Below are 21079 nucleotides of genomic sequence, written 5' to 3' on the forward strand. Positions count from 1 at the left end.
CTTTTCGGTTTATTCAAAATTTGTCCCTCTACGAAGTGCCGACATCTATAGATCACTGCGCGAAACCTAACCTAATTCTCCCCGTCCCTTTTCGTCACCCGTGAATTTTGACAGTTCTGCCGGGTTTCATTCTTTCACTCTGAAGGCGTAAAGTGAGGTTAGCTTTTGCGTGCACTGATCTATTGTTGCTGCTTCCCCCTTTTTCCGCTTTTAGATCCTTTTTTTTCCTCTATCCTAAATTGCCATTTCGATTGCGAGCAAACTTTCGTAACACCACCGTTATCTCGTTCAGGTCTGCTGCAAAGATCTCTGGTACTTGGAAGTCGAACGACCGACAGCCGCCTCACGGGTCCAGTTGGTTCGTGCTTCGACACACTCGCTGGAACTCTGCTGGCCCTCGGTACCATCGGCGGCCTACTACATCCTGGAGGTACAGAAGATACCTCAACCTCCGCCTACACCCCCGGCAGCGCCAGCTCCGGCACCGGTGCCCAGCATCACGCCTACGCCCGCAGCAGCAGCGGTCGCCTCATCTCCAGCATCAACACCAATGGCTATCGCATCTCCGGTAGCCGTTGCCGGAGTTCCACCATCTCCGATAGCGGCCGGGTCGATGTCTCCGGCTGCAGCGCAGCTTCCAGTAGGACTTACCACCGGGGAAGCGCTACTGCACCAACCAAGTAAGTTTGTGATATGTTTAATGGGGGTTTCGAGGACAATAACCGCTACTCTTCATTCGGGGGATGTCTTCAAGGTTCTCATCTGAAAGGATCGAGATTTTCCGGTGAGGTGGATGCTTTTTGGAAGTTGTAGGAAATACGGGAATGTTTAGGAAACCCAAATAACCAAACAAAATAACTAATTGGAAATGGAAAGGTCGTCCCGTAGCACGGGTAGATCAGCTTTTTGAGATTGGATACAAGAGAAGATTCGGACCAGGGTTCCGATGCATGATCAAATATCAGTATCATCGCTTGACATGCCAACTCCCTGGCTTTAACATTTCGTGAAAAGAGGGCGAGTTCTTCTCCCCTCTCATTGGGCATCCTCCTATTCGATGGCCTGTTTTTTAACCAATTTTTGATCCTATTGTTGGAAGGAGATTCTCATTTATCCCGTGGATGCACATGGGCGATGTTGCCCACAGATTCACCCAAACCGTTTTTGGCCCTTCATACAATGGCAGGTTGAGTACAATTAGAGGTTATTAAACTTGATCAAGTCGAACAGCAAGGATAGTTTACAGTTTACCGACAGTTGTCTTGAAACAGTGAGTGGTAGTTCCATATCCATATCCATGGTCGCTATCAGTATCAGCTTGTTTTCACTCAGAAGACCTATTTTGATTGCTAAGAAGTTGCATATTTGAAGAGATCCCAGAATTTTACAAATGATGCCGAACATCACAATTGAATGAGGATTCATGTAAGACCCATTTTGATTATAGTCGCTATACTCATAATCTGCCGAATAGAATCTCGGGAAACAATTGAGCTGACAAATGGCAGAACCAATCGAGCAAATCACGACCAACAACAGAAAAGAGCACATCAGCTATTGCGAACAAAACCTCGGAAATCATTTTCTCGTGACTCAAGGCTAGCCTACGCAAACTAACACGCTGGTAATTTGCGTTCGATTGGTGAGGAAATAATAATCAACGTTGTGTTTATAAAAGTTGATAAGACCTTTTCAATTGTTGGTCTACAATTAATTGAATTGGTTCCGCTTTTAGATGGATCAAAATTCTATCCGCCAGACTATAAATATAGCGACTATAATTTTGATTGATGAAAGGACGCGTCTTTGGAGAGGTCTCAGAACTCTTCAAATGATACGGAACATCACAATGGAAGGAAGATTCATGTAAGACCTATTTTCATTGATGAGAGGTCTTTGAAGAGGTCCTAGAACGCTTCGAATATTGCGAAACATCACAATTGAATGAAGCTTCTTGTGAGAAGTGCAAATAGGGGGAGGAGGGGCATAGTGAACAGGTGGGGCATAGTGAGCATCCCGCAGTTAGGCCCTGGATCTCTAACTGCATGAAACAAATCAACTAGTAGTAGGTTCAATATCATTATGTTTATTTATTTATTTGAGAATGAAAAGCCCACTTCAGAAGGACCAAACTTGCGCCTTCTCAAGTGGGCGGAAAACCTCTTCTTTTCGTATCAACAGATAACATAAAATCCTACTGATACATATATACTTAAACTAAATCAGGAAACATGTGTCTTTACTTAATCAGGATGATAAAACATTATAAAATAAATATTTACGGGAAGCATTGAAGTCAAAAAAGTTATGACATTTATTGAAAATTTTACTCATGCTAGTAATTGGTTCGTTTGCACCATAGTTTGTGCGAGACGTCGGGATCGTAAAGAAAGAGTGGGTTCGCAAATTGACTCGTCTTATATTAATGTTAAGCTGTTGCAAAAGTGGACTACAGTCAATGTCCGAACGCAGGAGATCGGCGATGAAGACAGCCTTAGCGACGTCACGGCGAACACTGAGAAGTTGTAGGCTAAGCAAGTTACAACGACTTTCATAATTAGGGAGGTTTACAGGGTCTCTCCAGGGTCGCCAACGAAGAGCATAGTGAACAAATCTCCTCTGAATAGACTCAAGTCGATTCGTGGCATTGTTGTAAAACGGCGCCCAAACTACTGAACAGTATTTCAGTGTCGAACGGACTAGTGAACAATAAAGCGTTTTCAAGCACGAAGTGTCTCTGAAATCTTTAGCAAAGCGAACAATAAAGCCAAGCTGAGAAGATGCTTTACTGGCGACATATGACACATGCTCCTTGAAGGTTAGTTGACAATCTAACATGACTCCTATATCTTTGACTGTAGTCTCCCGCCATACCATGAAGGCTGTACGTAAAGCAGGTGGGTGATTTTTTTTTCTGCAGAAAGTGATGATGGAACATTTGGAAGCATTCAACACCATCCTATTCTTGTGACAACAAGTAGCAAAAACGTCCAGCTGTTGTTGAAGGAAAACTGAATCACTACGATCCTGTACGACAAAATACAGTTTAAAATCATCCAGCAGAAACACGAACGGACCAATATGACTACCTTGGGGTACACCAGAAGAAACCGGAAACGACTGAGAAATACGGTCACCTATTTTCACTGACATTTGACGACCGCTGAGGTAAGAACGAAGCCAATTAAGAAGGGGACCATGAAAGCCTAATCGCTCTTATTTGGCAACAGCAATCTTGTGGTGCAGCAGAGAGATCCGTGTAGATAGCATCAACTTGTTCGCCTTTTTCAAGCTCGCGAATTATAAAAGATGTGTATTGCACGAGATTTGATGCAGTGGATCTCTCCTGCATAAATCCATGTTGTTGATGATATTGATCCTACCACCAACCAATTTGTTCCGAACGGCCGGAAGTCCAAGCTGGTGCACGGGATGCTTACCCCTATATATGATTTAACTGTATCGAAAACGAATACCTCATTACTTTTCCATATTAATGAAGTACTACGACAGGCACTAAACAAAGGACACGGGTATATCACAAAAGATCAGTCGCAGTAATTATGACCCGAAGAGAAGAAAAAAAAAAGTTTAGCAGATCGCTACAAAAATTCCAGCTGCAGATCACAAAAGACTACTCCAAATGTATTCTGGCCATGCTTTTGATGTCTTGGATGAACTTATACTCTTTATCACATAGATGTGGAAGTTCACATGCTCCCTATAATATGTCTGGCTTTGTTTCAGAAAAGCATGAGTCTCACCAAATTTGTCACAAAAGCCATCTAGATCTGCCCTGTAACTCCGCTAAGCGTGCCCATTAAGTTTTGCAGATTTACCCCGGAATTTCGTTAACCCATCTGTAGAGACAGTTGAATAAATAGCTTAATATTTGCCCCAAAATCCGCTCTCAAACTCCCCGAAGATATCTCAGAAATTTACCAGAATTGCAAGAGTTGTGTGGTCGTTTGATCCCTCGAAGCGGTGGCGTCGCGTAACTTCACTTCAACTCACAAATTTGGTGCACAGGTGAAAAAATGAGATTACGCGACGCCACTGTCTCGAAGTTCTCTGGATCTGATCTTAAAATTCATCAGGTCTATCCTCGAAGATCCATGGGTTTGCATTTGAAGTTCTCCTGGCGTCTCGAAGTTCATGGAGCTCAATCGACCTGTCTGTCTAGACTCGTTTCCAAAATCCTTCAGACCCATGGATGCACCCACTAAGTTCAGTAGACGGGTTTTAGCCTATATCGGGTGAATTGGATTCAGATTCTATCCAGACCTTCAGATCCTAATCCTTGGTGCAGTGTTTTACTGCCTTGCACATGACAGCTATAAAAATGCATCTTTAATGGTTTTGTCGATAAAATTGCTTTTACTCTGGATCCAATGTTTACTAAGATCACACCTGTAACCACTAGTCTACAAGACCGTTTCAATTGGAATTCATAAAAATGTCACACCGATTGGTGCGCATATTGTTCAAAGTCATTGTTCGGACTGGTAGAGAACTTTCCCTTTTGATAATGGACTGTATCGACAGGGTGGTGTAGGAAGCAAGCCTCGATCGGAAATCAACTGGTAAGGGCTCTGAAAAGAGCTGGGGGTTCGACGCTGCTCCAAACCAGGGATGTGTGCAGCAATAAACTTGATCGGGACGACTACGCTAACAACTGTTTATTCTCTCCTCTTTCGCTCTACAAATTCTGCTTCTACTGCCGCTTATGTTCGCTGCTGCTTGGTTGGAAAAGAACTCTCTGTTGCACGTAGTAGTAAAATTATTTTTATTTCTGTTGATTATGGTAGTACATTGATTTATCATATTAATTGAGTAGCCTACCTGGCTCTTCATCTTTGTTTAATTTGATATTTTTGCGTTTTTCAACTAGTTTACAGAATACCCCTTTGGGGATGTGTTTTATTTGAATTGAAAAAAATGATAACCTACCTAACTACGAGTATAACTTAACCTAACGTCACATAACATAAGTGGAACTCGATATTTAAAAATCGACCCCATTTCAGTGATTTCAAGTGGTATAGAAAGACATCGATCTGTCAAATTGATTATACCAGCTGTAAAATGAGAAAGTGGATCAAGGGGGTAGTCAATTCTATTAAAATAATTATAGCGTGGTTTATAATTCTCTGTCTTCTTAGCACTTTTGAACTTATGTCTAGGTTTTTCCTTAACTATTAACTATATAGCTAGCTCCTCAAATCGCGTCACACAGCAAACAAATATTATATTAGTAACGTTTGAAATCAAAAAAGTATAAATTTTTCGCCGATTTTGTAAGCAATGACCACCCAACGAGTAATCCTGAAATGTCATTGTAAACCATACGTATTGTTTTTCTGTAGTTATGGCAAAAAAGTGGGAAAAATCCACGCCAATACTTCTTCTAATCTTAAATATTTTTGTTTACTTAGAAGGAAATGTATGTACCATTTTTTTTCTCCGTTAAACTTTTTTGAAATGTTTGGTGCCAATTGCATCAACTTTGATTTCATTTTGGATTAGTAGGAGGAAAAATACGACCCCGCAAATTAGGAGTTTACTGCATAAATTTTGAAGTTCAAAGAGAAGCAGCATCATTTTGCAACAAGTGTCCCGGTTTATGCGGAAATTATGCAGTGTTTTGAGCTGACCATCGTCCCATTCGCAAGAATTTCACGAGCAAAACGATAAATCAAATCGAGTGCTTATCGGTACCTGTAATACCCAAGGATTCAATGCTCCATATGCTTCTCAGCTGCGGCCAATACAAAATGTTTTGAGAAAAAGATCTACTCCAATTATTTTGCACTAAAAACGTGGAAAGATTGATCGAAAAGGCAAAGGAAGGGAACGGTTATATTTTCTAGCAACAATAAGCACTATTTACAAACGAAAGTAATCATTTGAATCTATTTTACATAGGATAAGTATTGGAACTAGTGGTCTAGTTTTTGGGCCCAGGGCCATATTTGAAATAAATTTTAATGGCTTCATTTGCGTAGATTTCTGCCAAAACATATGTTCTTACCTTGTATCAAAACAAATTTAGAAAGAATTTTAAAATGTGAAATTTAAGATAAGGTCAATTCAACGACCACTAGGGCCTAAAACTGGTACACATACCCTAGTTATGTTTCTAGATTTCTTAGAAAAATTCCAACTTTTTATAAATGTCAACAGAATATTTTATGACACTCATAAGTTGATTTACTAATAGCACAGTGAACAATATTATTCATATAAAATGTTTACTTACATCTATTCAACGCAAACATAAAATCTTCGAATTGTTTGCATTACATTCAACTATCGCAATTTACTCAATTAATCGAATGGAAGTCAATCAGGTCAAAGAGACTAAGAAATATTGCATCTGTAAATATGCAATATTACTGCGTTATTCTTGATTGGCTTCTAACCGGCTTGAAATGCTAGTTAAAAAAAAACCTTTGATAAGCCCCCTGTAGAGCTGGTCGAAAAAAGAAAGGCCGCATTATCCGATGTCAATCATACAAGGTCTGTAGCAGCAGGCAGCTTGCTGGTTTAGAAGCAGAAATGTTGTAAACATTGCTGCGCAAGCGAATGACGACGTTACGTCAGCACAACATTCCATACTGCGAACAGCAGACGTGACATCACAGGCAACAGCTGTTTCGTGTAAAAAGATAAACTCTTAGGTGAAATACGAACACCACCTTCCACATTCAACTGTGTAATACCAATAAGTCAGTTGGGCCAGACCTTTTATGATTGACATCACGCATTACCCTGACAATTTACAATTCGCCTTCACTCTATATCTCTTTACTCTTATGGTAAAATACCTTCCGCAATCGTCAGTCTGTGCGTGAAACCTGGTGGACATTTCCTTACCTTTTCACTCCTATAAAAATTGCATATGATACTATCAAGCTTTGTGTGAAAAGATGGTGGCTCGCTGGTTCTATGGTGGAGTGAAGAGATTAGACAAAGTCCGCTAGATTTCATGCACATATTTTCAAATGCATATGGAATTTTACCAAGGAGTAAAGAGTTGCAGGGTCGTCGTCAACGTCAATGCTTACTGAGCATGCAACCATATATCTGTTTTTCTTTCATAAGAGCTAATGTCGCAAAACTTTTTCTGCGAATTTCCCGAGAATGAAACACCACTTGAGTCAACTACACGTAAACTGTGTAGAGGGAGAGTCCCCCTATCCGATGGAATTGATGGCTTACATGGAATGACTTTGAGCTACAAGAAAAATACGAAAGAAGCCATTGTTTACGTTTTCGACACTGGTCCTTATGAACGCACAGTGTCGATATCCCGAAAATTTTGTTTTGACAGATCGATGCCCAACTATACCATTTATACCACTGAGGCAACACCAAAAAGGGGTCAACTTTTAGAAAGTTATTTTGCATGCAGTTCCACATATGTTATGTGCTAACGTGCTAGATCACGTATGATCTGATGATTTGATCTCAGACAGGTGTCTCTGAACCTGAATACTCTCCGTTCTTCTAATGTTTGAATTCCAGCCAGGAAGTGGATCTCAGAATTTCTAGTCCGCGGGGGACTGTTTAGGACCATCCTAAGGATCTTGTTCTGGATCCTTTGGAGTTTAAGGTGATAGCATTTTGCGCAACTCTCCCTCCAGATTGGAATCCCGTACTCGATTACAGGAAGGATAATTTGTTTGTAGACAGCAAGCTTATTTTTCAGGGACAGGGTTGACTTCCTGTTGATAAGTGGATACAACGATCTTATCAAGATGTTGCACTTGGTTTTCGTTTTGTCAACGTGCTCCCTGAAAAGAACCTTGCTGTGTAGTGTTAGCCTGAGGTGCACGACCACTTTGGACCGTTCCACCACTGTGCCGTTCAGGCAGATCTTATTATTATCCGACGGATAAGTCTGGGAGATTCAGAGTGTGGAAAGATGATGACCTGGGTCTTTGCCGCGTTGATACGGATCTTCAAGCTGTTGAAATACTCAGACAAGACGTCCAGGCCTCTCTGAAGTTTGGCAGTCAGAGCTCCGATGACCCTACCCTTGTAGACCAGAGACAACGATCCACCATCAGAGAGAGCCGACATATCGGAGGTGAACAGGTTGAATAGGATGGGGTCAAGGAGCCTTCCTTGTGGAACCCCTTCACCGATGTTGAAAGCATCCGATGTGATGCCATTCATAAAGACTCGGGAACGTCCTGTCTGATAGATAGTTGTTTATTATCTTCACTAGGAATATTGGAAGACCGTACTGCTGCAATTTGAACACCAGGTCATCATGCCAGACATTGTCGAACGCTTTTTCACCGTCCAACAACGCCGACTTGTTCCGTCTGAGAATGTTTGTTACTCGAGTCAGCTGTTGGACGGTTGAACGACCTTTCCGAAAACCAAACTGTTCCTCGAGTAACAAGTTGTTTTCATCGGCAGATGTTAGGAGCCAGTGGAACACAGTTTGGTAACCCTGAGAGAAGGCTGAATGGTCGATAACTTGAAGGAGAGGACGGATCCTTCCCCGGTTTCCGGATGGGTATGACTTTAGCTGACTTCCAACACGAAGGGAAGTAGCCAAGTCTGAGGCACTGATTAAAAATCAGTGCCAGATGGTTGTAGAATCTGGAACTCAAGTGTTTGAGTTCCAGATTCAGGATGTTGTCGAAACCTGGGGCCTTCATGTTTTTAGATGATTTGATATAGGCCAACAGTTCGTCAGCCGTAATCTCGGATTTCTCTGACAAAAAATGTAAGGAATCTGAAGAAGATTGGTTGCATTTTCAGCAACCTCAGATTCATGAGCGCTGACGATTTTTTGTCCGAGTTTATGGGAGCTGACGAAGTGTTGACCTATCGCGGCAGCCTTCTCTTCAGGAGTTATCAGATGAACCACTGGGTCGCCGGGACGATCCAGTGGGGTCAGTGGTGGAATGGGCCTAGGCTTGTTTTTAATAATTTTTGTAAGTTTCCAGAAGGGCTTAGCACAATCTGGGAGAGAGCGGATCTTACTAGCAAAATCGTTATTTCTGAGATCCACCATCCTGGCCTGAATGATCTTTGTTAATCGATTACAATTGGTCTTCAAGTTAGGCAGGCCAGTACGCTGGTACTGCCTACGAATGGTGTTACGGAGTCTAATGAGATCTTTGGTAGGGCTGTCAAGGTTCAGAGTGTTACTCACCTGTCTGGATACTGGCACGTGTTGTTCCCTGGCCCGGGAAATCGCCTCCTCGATGGTTTGTAGACACCGGTCAACATCTTCGGACGTCCCCGGATGGACATCGTAGTCGATGGTTGCTCTTTTGCACGGTGATGCATGCCTCTTTTAAAGCGGCATGGTGGATGATGAACCCTATTGATGCTCTCCTTCTTCGCTGCTTGTTGGTGGTGTTCGTAACCATTGACTTTCAGCGGAGACGGAACATACTCCCCCGGTTGAGGTAACTCAACGATTAACAACGATTTTCTAGAATTGCTGATTGGGCGTCGGTATCTGGAACTTCCTGCAACGGTTGTGATGCAACCCAACTTCCAGTGGGGGCTGATTTTTCGATGGTAGTGGAGAACAACCAGGTTTTCACGGAAGATTCCTGGGTAGTAGGGTATTCATTTCTGGGTGGGTACTTTGAAAAATAGTACCATTATCCGAATGCTGCTGCTGCACCATTCCTCGTCGTCCAATGAAACGCTGGAAGAAGGCCAGGAAGGCATCGGTGCTCAGATCGTATAACGCTTCCAGGCCATCAGTGTAGATCGGATGCAGGTTTGCCAATTTCTTGCAAGGGTCGTGGGCAACAACTCGCTGAATGTCTTCCGCCAAATGGACCAACTGAACCACTTTTGTAATAATTGTTTCGGTTGCCTGGCGTGGGTGCGGGATGAACAACGGCTGCTTTTTCTTCAGGTCAATTGGGTCATCTGGATTGACGATAACTGCTTTCGGTGCATATAGCATCTGGTCTGGAACCACTCCACCAAGACACGATATCGATTTGTTTCTGGATCACGTCGATTCGGTTTCTTCCGAGTGACTGTAGTTGGTTGAGCGGTTTGTTGATCCAGGCCAGCACTGTCGTACTTCGCACCATAGCACAATTTCTTGGAACTCCATATCCAGGACTGGTAATACCTTCTGTACTAACCGGGTTAGCAGGTGAGCGGCGCAAAGTAGTGTTCTCAGTCTGAGCTTGCTGGTTCCTTGTCGAATGGAAAGATCCTCTGGCGGTGGCTCCTCAGGCTTTGGTATTGGAACGATATCGATGGAACCAGGATAGGGCATCTTCGGTGCAGGATTAACTGAGCTTGGCTTGTCTGGTGGATATCTTATTTGTTGTTTCTCAGACGTCGGTAACGGAAGGAGTGCACTTGGCTCCAGAATTGGCCTTGAGTGAATTCCAGCTGATATCGGGACCGGCTTGAACACCGAATACTTTTCGGTTGGCTTCGGGTACCGCATGAATACCGAACGGTTTCCGGTAGACATAGGAAACATCTTGAACATGGGCCGGGTTCCGGCAGACATCGGTAACGGCTTTTTCACCGGATGGTTTCCAGGGGACATCAGAAACGGCTTGTTTACCTGATGAATTCCAAGGGTCATCGGGAACTGCTTGAACACCGGACGAGTTCCAGTGGACATCATGAAGGTCGTGACCACCAGACGGGTTCCAGCGGACATCTGAAACGGCTTGACCACCGGACGGGTCCCGGTGGATATCAGGAATGGCTTGATTACCGCTTTGGTTCCGGCGGACATCAGGAAGGGCTTGATCACAGGCTGGATTCCGGCGGAGATCAGGAACGGCTTGGCCACTGAATTGATTTCGGTGTACATCGAGAACGGCTTGACCACCGGATTGGTTCCGGTGGACATCAGGAAGGGCTTGGCCACTGAATTGGTTTCGGTGGACATCGAGAATGGCTTGACCACCGGGCAGCTTCCAGTGGACATCGGGAACGTTTGGATCACCGGATGAGTTCTGGCGGCCTTCAGAAATGGCTTGATTACTGGAAGGATTCCAACAGATATCGGGTAAGGCATCAACACCGGATGGTTTCCGGCGGGGATACAATTCAAGACCGGTCTGGTTCCAGTTGAGGTTAGGATTGTTTGCGGCATTTCACCAGCTGCGACGGACTTCGGTTCGATGGCTTGAAAGTCGTCTTGGAATAGCTTGGGATTGACTTCGGTTGCTTCGGGAGGTTTAAACGGTTTCGGTTTTACATCCATGACTTGAGGTGAGTCCTTATTGACATGGCACTCGGTTGGTTCACTTGCCATGTTATTAGGCTTGACTTCTACGAACTTGGTTGAATTCTCGACGTAACGGTCCTCTGTCAATCCACGAGGAAGATAATTTGGCTTGCACACAGAGTTGAGCTTAACATCGTCAGCTTGGAACCTCATCGTCAATCGTACACTGTAGGTCACGAGGTGTGCTTGTCAGCTTGGTTTCAGTATCGGCAGGATTACCGTACTCGGCCGCACTGGCAGGTGGAGGTGAATCATCGACTAGCCGGACCTCGGTCGGTCCACAATGGGAGTTCAACGGCATAATCATGGGTTTCGCCTTCAAGAGTTCGGTTGGATTATCCACTTCACGTGAAGGTTTCACGGAATGCATCAGGGTTGGCTTCTTGATCGACTTCATTTCGGTGGATTGATTCACAATCGTCTTCACATCGACGGTTTGGATCGGGTACGACATACGCTGCGGTGGCAACTTTCATGCAACACTATTTTCTCGGATGCCAAAAAAAGATGCTCCCCGAAAATTTCAGAGATGGGAAAACTTCATAACATTGTTGAAAGCTCCACCAAAGTTCAGAGGTTATTTGTTCATTGTTAAACTAAATGGTTAGGGTCAAAGGTACGGAAAAGGCCAAGTAACCGATGACGAAACACGTCAGCTGATACATTGAAATCGAACATATAAAAGAAGTTGTTGAGTTGCCGGCTGATTGCTCGAGTTGGCTCGTGTTGTTTATAATTTCGGCGCCGTGGTTCCAAAAACAGAAAGTCGCGTTGGCGAATAGGCCTCTCAGGGGCATACATATTTAGCTGAGACAGCAGTGTTGGATAGTTAATGTCACCCGTAAGCAGCTTTCCAGCGAATATAGCTTGAGCGACCGTCCGTCTCACCTCTAATGGTTCGATTTCCAGCAGACGGCAACGCTCGTACGGTGGCAAGTTTGTCTGGGTCACGCCAGTTGAGGAAACGAAGAGCATATCTCACCAACTTGCGTTGAACGGATTCAATTCTAGTGATGCAGCAAGCATGGAAAGGGCACCAGAAGTTCTCTGATGTTCAGGCGAAATTCTAAGTTCACAGAACGCTTAACTTCCGAACAAATGTTCACAGAACTTCCGACGAAAAGTCTACAGAACTTCCCTAATGGTCAGAGTACTTGAAAAATCCCTAAGGTTCACAGAACTTCATCAATGTTCCCTGAAGTTCGATGAACAGTTCAAAGAACTACCTACAAGAAGTTAGGGGAATTTCCGACCAGAAGTTCATAACTTCTGATCAGATGGTGCTTAGCTAAATCGAGGATAGTTCGAGATTAGCGTCTTATATCCCAGAACGCCGAGCAGCAATCAAACGAATCTCCTCGGGGTACTGGCCGTTCGGAAAAGTGACACTCGGTGTAATGTAGCACAACACTTTAAACTTATTCATTTGAGGTAGCTCAGCCAACGCCGAACCCAAGGTGTTGTGAGACCCGTACTCAAAGTCCACTGAAAACATCCCGAACAAGTTCTTCAAGTGCTTCGAATCGGCTTTTGATGGCATCTGAACTTGTTATCGAATTACTCTGGACTTACCCCTGGAGTCCACCAGACCTGTTCACGAAGTACACTGGATTTGTAATTGATTGCCGGACTTACCCTAAATGTTCCGTGTACCTGTTATCAAAGTTCGCTGTCTGTCTTCTAAAACGCTAAAGTCCTCTCAACCTACCCTCGAAATTCCCTCTCGATCTCGGTGGTAACTGGCACCTTTCATCTTCATCATCATCAAATTTACTGAACTCCCCCTCTCTCTCCCTTCTTTTCTAGTAATGAAAACCCTTCCGGGTCGTGCTGCCGCTTCGCCGATTGCCATGTCACCCTCGCCGTTGGCCGGCAGTGCCAGTCCGAACATCCTCCAGTCGGCAACGCAAGCCATCAGCAGTCCGGTACACAATCCACCGGGCATGCAGTCTCCGACGCCGGTAGCCGTGGCCGTACCATCCTCCCCGGTGCACAGTATCAGTTCGCCCCCGGTGCAACGAATCGTAACCAAGGTGCAGGCTTCCAAACCCATGCAGCAGCAACAACAGAAACAAGTGCTAACACCGACGTCTCCGATTCTGCAGCAGCAACCGACGCAGATCATCCAGGCACAAGTCCAAGCCCAGCAGAACGTTCAACAGCAGCAAGTCACCCAAATCACCCAGCAGCAACCGCAGACGATCCGGGTGGTCAGTGGAACTGGCACGATTTCCAATGCTCAACATATTACTACCGGTGCCGGAACTCCTATCCGTGTTCTCTCATCCACCGGGCAACAGGTACGAATCGCTACCCAGCAGCCGATGTCAGTTAATGTCAGTTCAGCGAATGTTCAGCAAATTACCGGTCAACAGACGGCAACGGTCCTTCGAGGACAGAATATTGTTACTGCTGGAACGCAACTTCAGCAACAGCAGCGGATCGTCAGTGCTCAAGCGGGATCCACGACGACCACCGCAACGATAGGTGGCAAGCAGATAATCCTGCAGAAGCCACTTACTATCGTCGGTGGAACCGGCGGAAATACCACCGGTTCAATGAACAATTCCAATCAGCCGCAAATAGTGACACTGGTCAAGACCAGCCAAGGAATGACGGTTCAAACCTTACCGAAGATGAACGTTCTACAGAAGGGAACGATGGCAGGAACTATGCAGCAGCAGCAGATTGTCACTTCCAACATGCTCGGAGGAAGTGGAACCCTCCAGCAGGCTACCGTTGGCGGCCAAAAGACGGCCGTCATCGGAGGCAACGTGGTCAAGTTGATGTCATCCACCGGAACGATAGGTGGCAAACAAATTCTGATGAAGAACCCTAACATTGTTCAGGTTGGGAAGGTTGGCACGAATGTCGCCGGTAAGCCAACGTTGGTCATTACGAACAAAGCCGGCCAGCAGATCCGAACCGGCAATCAACAGGTCATTGTGGTGACTACTCCACAGGGTATTCGCACAGTCAGTGGAACCGTCACCTCGTCGGCCAATAACTTCGTATCGCTGTCAACTTCACAGGTAATTAAAATCGCAAACAACCTCCCAGAAGCCATGATGTTTTCTAAACAGTAACTTTACCCTTTACAGATGATCAATACGATATCGACATCCCGTGCCACGACTATTGGTGGGGCAACCATGCTGCAAGCGGGCACGGTTGGAACCGGCGGAACAGCTAACATCGGAGGACAAGCCATCAAGCTTCGGGCAGTTCAGGGCGGAAAACCCATCACCTTCACCGTTCCTGTCGGTCTCCAAGCAGCGGGTCAGAAACTCAGCGGAACTCAAATTATCAACATGCAGCAGAAGTCTCTCACGATCGGCGGTAAAACTGTGACCGTTCAGTTGGCACCCTCGGCAGGAGGACAGAAATCGGTAACCATTGTTCCATCGTCGCATGGAACAGGTGGTTCCGCCGGAGGAATCGGAGCAACCATGACCGGTGTTCACGGCCAGCAGAAAATCGTGATGTTGCCATCGAAAACGACCACGCGGATAGTTACGCAGCAGCAGTATCAACAAATTCAGCTACAGCAGCAGCAACTTCAACAGCAACAGCAGCAACAACTTCAACAACAACAGCAGCAGCAGCAACAACAACAACAACAGCAGCAGCAGCAGCAGCAGGAACAAGTCTCGACGGATGCTGCCTTTGCTGCCCTCGCAGCTGAAGCCGGTCTCATTGAGAACGATGGCGATCAGATTGAACAGATGGACGGATGCTTCGATCTGTTCCAGGATGAATCGGACGAAGATGAAGACGACCTGGGTGCTCGAATTGTGGAAGTAGACTTGGAAGGTGCTTCCGCAAGTAAAAAGATGAAACTCTGGCCCGGTATCATTGAACAGCTGGACGGATGCAATGATTTCCTGTCTTCCGACGATGATGATGAAGACGTCGTCATGAAGGATGAAGAATCCAGGGGGACACCTCGGTACGTACGGCTAGGTTTATTTGGAGGTGCAGCTGCGATCGAAAATCACGATGGGGAATCGCCAGAGCAGCAGCAGCAGCAGCACGAACAAGACCCACTCGGACAAGGGGAACCGCTAGGCGAAGGTACAGCGGCAGCCGGAGAAGGAGCCGAAGCAAGTGCTGCGGAACCGATGGATCAGGACCCACAGGCTGATCAGGCATCGGCAGCCGATGAGGGTGTCTCTTCGGCTGGTCTAGACGAACAGCAGCAACTGTTTGCGAGTGGTGGTGGCGATGGTACGGCAGAAGACGGAACGGGCGAAGTAGACTCCAGCCAAACTGGAGGCGAACTGCAACAACATCAATCGGTGGACGGAGCGGAAGCAGATGCCAGCGAGGCGGCAGCCGCGCATCAATCGGCGGATCATTCTATGCAGGACTCTACGCTGCTGGCGGGAAGCGGTGGTATGGATGCAGGCCAGAGCGGACTCCCGGCGGAATCGACGGATAATGTGAGTGCTTTGACTTTTGCTTAAATAAGTTGATAGTATTTTTTTACCAAACGTAGTAGATATGTTGTTTTAGTAACGCCTAGGTAATTCATTACTAGATTTATGATTGGCTTTGTGCTAATTCCATTTCTAATTTAAATAGTTAAATTTAAATATGAAAAGATTTTTTTTAATATATTCACAACAGCAGTTTTATACAATGGACAAATCCGGAAACTGTCTATTTTTTAGAAGAATACTATGGCATCATTGGAACTGTAATCAGTGATACTTGTTTCTCGATTAAGTACGGGGACCTTTTTAAGTTAAATTTGAAGAAAATCTGGACGGTTCTAGGGAACTCAGCTATGTTCCTGGCAACATGTTTGCTACATTCTGGCATACATGACCCTTCGCTTAATTTAAACTTCTATTCAATTTTCACACTGCCGTACTCTAGCGGTACTATCAACCAGTGGCGTCTCGTAATCTCACTTTTTACCTGTGCACCAACTTTCAAAACCAGATTTAATGCCATATTCATACTCGAATTGTTTGAAAAATACATTTAATCTTCTAGTTTACTCGATATCTATGCATTGTAAGCAATATTTCGATAATTGTTTATGTTTTGAGAGTTGGTGCACAGGTAGATTGAGGTTAAGGCAACGCCACTGCTATCAACCTATCCTCTTCAGAACTTGCTCTAGTTAATAAATTATCACTCTGAAGCTTCATGTTGATATTAGTATTGCATTTCCAACGAACTCTGAAAATCATAAACTTCACGTATGAAGTAACAAAAAACGCTTTGAATGATTTTCCAATATTAAAAAAAATCAAACATTTGGTTTGGTCTGTTAGTTTCTCCTCAATTTCATCTGTCTAACTAACTAACTGAACTAACAATTCAAGCAGAACTTTCCAAAAGGACATATGTAACATTTACTAGGAAATTAGAAACATTGGATTGATTTAGGATTAAATCCTAAATAGTTTTTAAAATCTGTTTCTGCTTTTAAGTTGGATACAGGGATGACATTTAAGAGAATTATGAAAAATGTTGAGTTTTTGCAAGCATGGACAAGACTTTTGACAAAACAAAATACACCATACAAGATACACCAGTTTTTGTTTTGCAGTGAAGATACGTCGGTAACTCGGAAAGAATTGAGGATACTGTCGGTTGGTTGGTTTATTTGCATAACTGGCCAGAATTGAGAAATAATCCAAGTTAAAACCGGAGATGAGAAGGTCATTGCATCATCTGCTGTCAAACGTTATACGTTTTGTGTTTTTCGTGTTGAGAAAGCGCTGGTCAGAATGGTTATGAAATTCAAGTAATAATCGGCCGCGTTTTATATTTCGTCGTTCGATTTACCGGAATATTCGCGATCCTACGAAAGGCAAATAAGTTTGTGGTGTTCTCGGGTTCCAGTTCCCAGTCCAAGTTCTACTCTCGATCTTTCGCTCTGTACATTGGTCCTTCGAAACGGATGTGATGGAACCACACGACGTGGATAAGTTGCGCGCGAAGCGGGAGGTTATGTTCGCGAAAGCGAAATGGGAGTTGTCCGTTGCTGAAAGCCTAAACACTCGGAATCCCACCTACGAAGAGGTGCAGGAACGGAAGGATAAACTCACGGAACTTGCTGGTAACTTCGAAACCATTCAAACCGAGATTGAAGAGAGCACCAGTCACTTGGAAGATGTAGCGTCGGTATTCAACTACCGGCTGCAGTTCGATGAAGTCTACTTCAAGGCAAAGGGTATTTACACATCGTACCTGGAGGAACGGCAGGAGCGGATGTCCACCTACAGCTTAAGGCACTCGGGAACGAATTCGAATCGAGAGATCCGTGGCTCATCCACCTACTGCTGGAGAAAGTTGACAGGGAAACAAGGTCTTTGTGGGCTCAGAAAATTATTGATGTCGACAGTCCAACCTTTACTAACTTTCTGGAGTTCCTGCAGAATCGTTGCGATGCACTCGAAACGTGCACAGCATTCACGAAGCGACCAAGCCAGGGAGATGCCGCAAAGAAGGATAACACGAAGCCACACGTTGGTGAAAGGGTGCAAGTTTTTCACACCAACTCATCGTCGACAGCGTGTGCAAAGTGCTCGAAAGACCATCCGGTCTATCACTGCGAGCAATTCAAGAAAATGGATGTCATGGCGCGCAGGGATGTGGCACAATCGGCAAGGCTGTGCTTCAACTGTTTGCGTCCTTTCCACTCGGCAAAGAAGTGCCCGTCGAAATCGGTATGCCGCTCTGCAGACTGCAAGCAACGGCATCACACTTTACTGTGCACACAGGAAGCGAAGCAACCGGAGAAGAAGCCGAATCAGGATCAATCAAACCAGGAAGCTCGTTCGGATCAGCTCTTGCATCGGTGAATGTCAACTCGGCGCAATCGCTGGGCGAGAAATGGGAAGTTACGCTGCTGCCCACAGTGGTGGCACGGATTAAAGGGAGTGACGGCAAGCTGCACGAGGTGAGGATTCTTATTGACTGTGGTTCACAGGTGTCGTTCATAACGGAGGCGTGCGTAAAGCGTCTTGGTTTGAGGCGTAGCAACGCTACATTGGAAGTCACTGGTGTCAACGCCGAGGTTGTCGGCACTACCGCCGGCAAGGTTACACTCGTGATCTCATCGCGTTTCGAAGATGGACCGAAACTCGTCACTCAAGCTTACATATTGGGAAAGCTCACGGCAACACTGCCGTGTCAGCACTTCAGCGTTTCAAACATGCCTTACCTGGAGGGTCTGCAATTGGCCGACCCGCAGTTCAACAAGCCTGGGTCAACGGACATCATCCTGGGCTCTGATGTTTTCCTTTCGTTAGTAGAGCCAGGGCAGGTCAAGGATCACAACGGAAATCCTGTAGGACAGTGTTCCGTCTTTAGATGGATGGTTGCAGGAAAGATTTCGAAGCAAGGGTGTGCTCACACCTATCATTCGGTACTCAATCTGCATCAAGAGGTTGATATCGATCGCACTCTGCGGCTGTTTTGGGAGGATCAAGAGCTTCACAGTCCCAAGCAGCTCACCAAGGATGAGCAAGGGGTGGTTGAAGAATTCAACTCCACGCTCACGCGCTCGCAGGAAGGTCGCTTTATCGTCCGTTTGCCTATGGATGATTCAAAGCTCAAACTCGGAAATTCGCTGGCCGCTGCTACAAGGCGGTTGAGAGCGATGGAACGCCGATTCGAGAACGACAGCAGTTTCAAGCAACGATACCTATCGTTTATGCAAGAGTACCAGCAATTGGGCCACATGCAGGTTGTACCGCCAGCGGCGATCAACGTGGACTGTTCGAAATCGTACTATTTGCCCCACCATGGCGTCGTAAAGGAGGACAGCGTAACCACAAAACTTCGAGTGGTTTTCGATGCTTCTTCTGCTACCACGACTGGAACATCCCTCAACGATATGTTACTAGATGCCCCGAACATCAGCGCCGATCTGTTTGTAGTACTTCTGCTATTCCGATTGTTCTTAGTGGTATTCATCGCGGATGTCGAAAAAATGTACCGCCAGGTTGGGTGCACCCTGACGATACGGACTACCTACGCATCGTATGGCGAGAATCTCCTGACAAACCGATTCAGCATTTTCGTCTTCGTACCGTCACCTACGGTCTTAAGAACTCAGGGTTCCTAGCAATGGCAGCGAAAACCAAGGTCGCTCCTGTACGACAAATCTCCATTCCACGTCTGGAGCTCAATGGAGGCCAAAAACTGATGAAGCAGGTGGCGTATTCACTCAAGCGATACCAGATCGAACAGTACACGTGGACGGATTCTACCATCGTTTTGCAGTGGAACACCTATATAGCGAATAGAACCTCTTCGATTCTGGACATCTTGCCGAGAAAGCACTGGGCACATGTTGTGTCGAACGAAAATCCTGCTGATTGCGCTTCCCGCGGGATCTCTCCGCTGGAACTTGTCAACCATCCCCTGTGGTGGACGGGGCCCGCATGGTTGTCCGATGATTCAGCTATGTGGAAACGAAACGTACCAGACGAAACACACGACGAACAATCACTGGAGGTACGTAAACGTTTTCAATCACTCAATGTTTTCGTTAGTCTTCCAGCCACAAGCAACGTCATTGAGAAGGAAATCCTCGAGCAACGATCCGATCTTAGCGTGGCGTGTTGGCAGCTGGCCCGCGTTCAGAGATTCGTCTACAACATTAGATGCAAGGTAACCGGTAACGACAAGCAATCCGGTCCTATTTTGCCATCGGAGTTGCATCAGGCTCGAATGCAATTTGTACGACTGTCGCAGCAGGATTCCTATGCAAGTGAAATCAAGGCTCTGGTACGCGGAGAGGAAGTTCCAGTTAAATCCAGCATTTCAAGCTTGTATCCTTACCTGGATAGTACCAGCACGCTCCGGGTTAGAGCGCGATTACAGCACTCGGTGTATTCCTTCGATGTCAAGCACCCGATAATCGTCCCAAAAGAAGCAAAACTTCTCGTAAAGGAAATTCACATCAACAACTGCCACGCTGGGCCAACTTTGATAACAGCAACAATAAACCAACGTTATTGGATCCAAGGTTGTCAGACGGTTATTAAGCAGGTGATACAAGGCTGTATGACGTGTTGTCGTCAGAAGGCGCAAACAGCAAAACAATTGATGGGGAGTTTGCAAGCAGCACGAGTGACAGCATGTTGCCCTTTTGCCCATGTTGGTGTGGACTATGCTGGTCCGATTCTGGTGCGGTGTAGTAACACGCGAGGAGCACGGTGCATGAAAGGATACATCGTCGTTTTTGTTTGCTTGTCGAGTAAAGCCATCCACTTGGAAGTCGCAGGAGACCTTACCACCGAGACTTTTTTGGGATCGTTCAAGAGAATGATCGCACGCCGTGGATACTGTAACGAAGTGTGGTCAGACAATGGCACGAATTTGGAAAGCGCTGATCGACAGTTGCAGGAGATTTATGGGATGGTCATGAAGCACGTCAAGCAAGCGGAACATTTCTTCACCAACCTCGGAATTCGGTGGAGATTCATTCCACCGGCAAGCCCACATCAAGGTGGCATATGGGAAGCAGCCGTGAAGAGTGCAAAAGAGTTGCTTCGTCCCGTCGTTGGAAATGAGAAACTTACCTACGAGGAGCTATCAACTGTGTTGTGTCAAGTGGAGGCCTGTCTCAATTCGAGACCCCTCTGCCCAATGTCGTCGAATCCTGATAGTTTCGAAGCACTTACCCCAGGACATTTTCTGGTCGGGCAGCCCTTGAATCTGCTGCCTGAACCAGACTTAACCCACATCAGGATGAATCAGTTGGACCGTTGGCAGAAGGTTCAACGGTACACAGCGGAGTTTTGGCAATGATGGCGTGATGAGTACATCGCCACGTTGCAACCCAGAGGAAAGTGGCGAATG

At 45.6% G+C, this 21079-nt stretch overlaps 2 protein-coding genes across 5 annotated transcripts in view; one reads left to right on the forward strand and one right to left on the reverse strand.

Annotated features, from left to right (window-relative positions):
* The window catches only part of Dip-C (dipeptidase C), a 557142-nt gene that overhangs the window by 375081 nt on the left and 160982 nt on the right, over window positions 1-21079 (reverse strand). The window contains exon 9 of one of the 3 annotated variants that reach the window (XM_065221938.1): window positions 5741-5750. The exons of the other annotated variants lie outside the window; for them this stretch is intronic. The gene's annotated coding sequence lies outside the window, so the exon portion shown is untranslated. Of the gene's footprint in view, window positions 1-5740; window positions 5751-21079 lie in introns of those variants that run through there. 3 annotated transcript variants of the gene reach the window in all.
* Hcf (Host cell factor) overlaps window positions 1-21079 on the forward strand; it is a 45620-nt gene that overhangs the window by 18452 nt on the left and 6089 nt on the right. For both annotated transcript variants that reach the window (XM_065221868.1, XM_065221869.1), the window contains exons 5-7: window positions 293-680; window positions 13055-14280; window positions 14350-15690. In XM_065221868.1, coding sequence (XP_065077940.1) covers window positions 293-680; window positions 13055-14280; window positions 14350-15690 — 2955 coding nt within the window. The remainder of the gene's footprint in view (window positions 1-292; window positions 681-13054; window positions 14281-14349; window positions 15691-21079) is intronic.

The sequence above is a fragment of the Ochlerotatus camptorhynchus genome, unplaced genomic scaffold (genome assembly GCF_037179485.1).
Source record: "Ochlerotatus camptorhynchus isolate MF236.1 unplaced genomic scaffold, CSIRO-AGI_Acam_v1.1 ptg000150l, whole genome shotgun sequence".
In the NCBI taxonomy this organism is placed as follows: Eukaryota; Metazoa; Arthropoda; class Insecta; order Diptera; family Culicidae; genus Ochlerotatus; species Ochlerotatus camptorhynchus.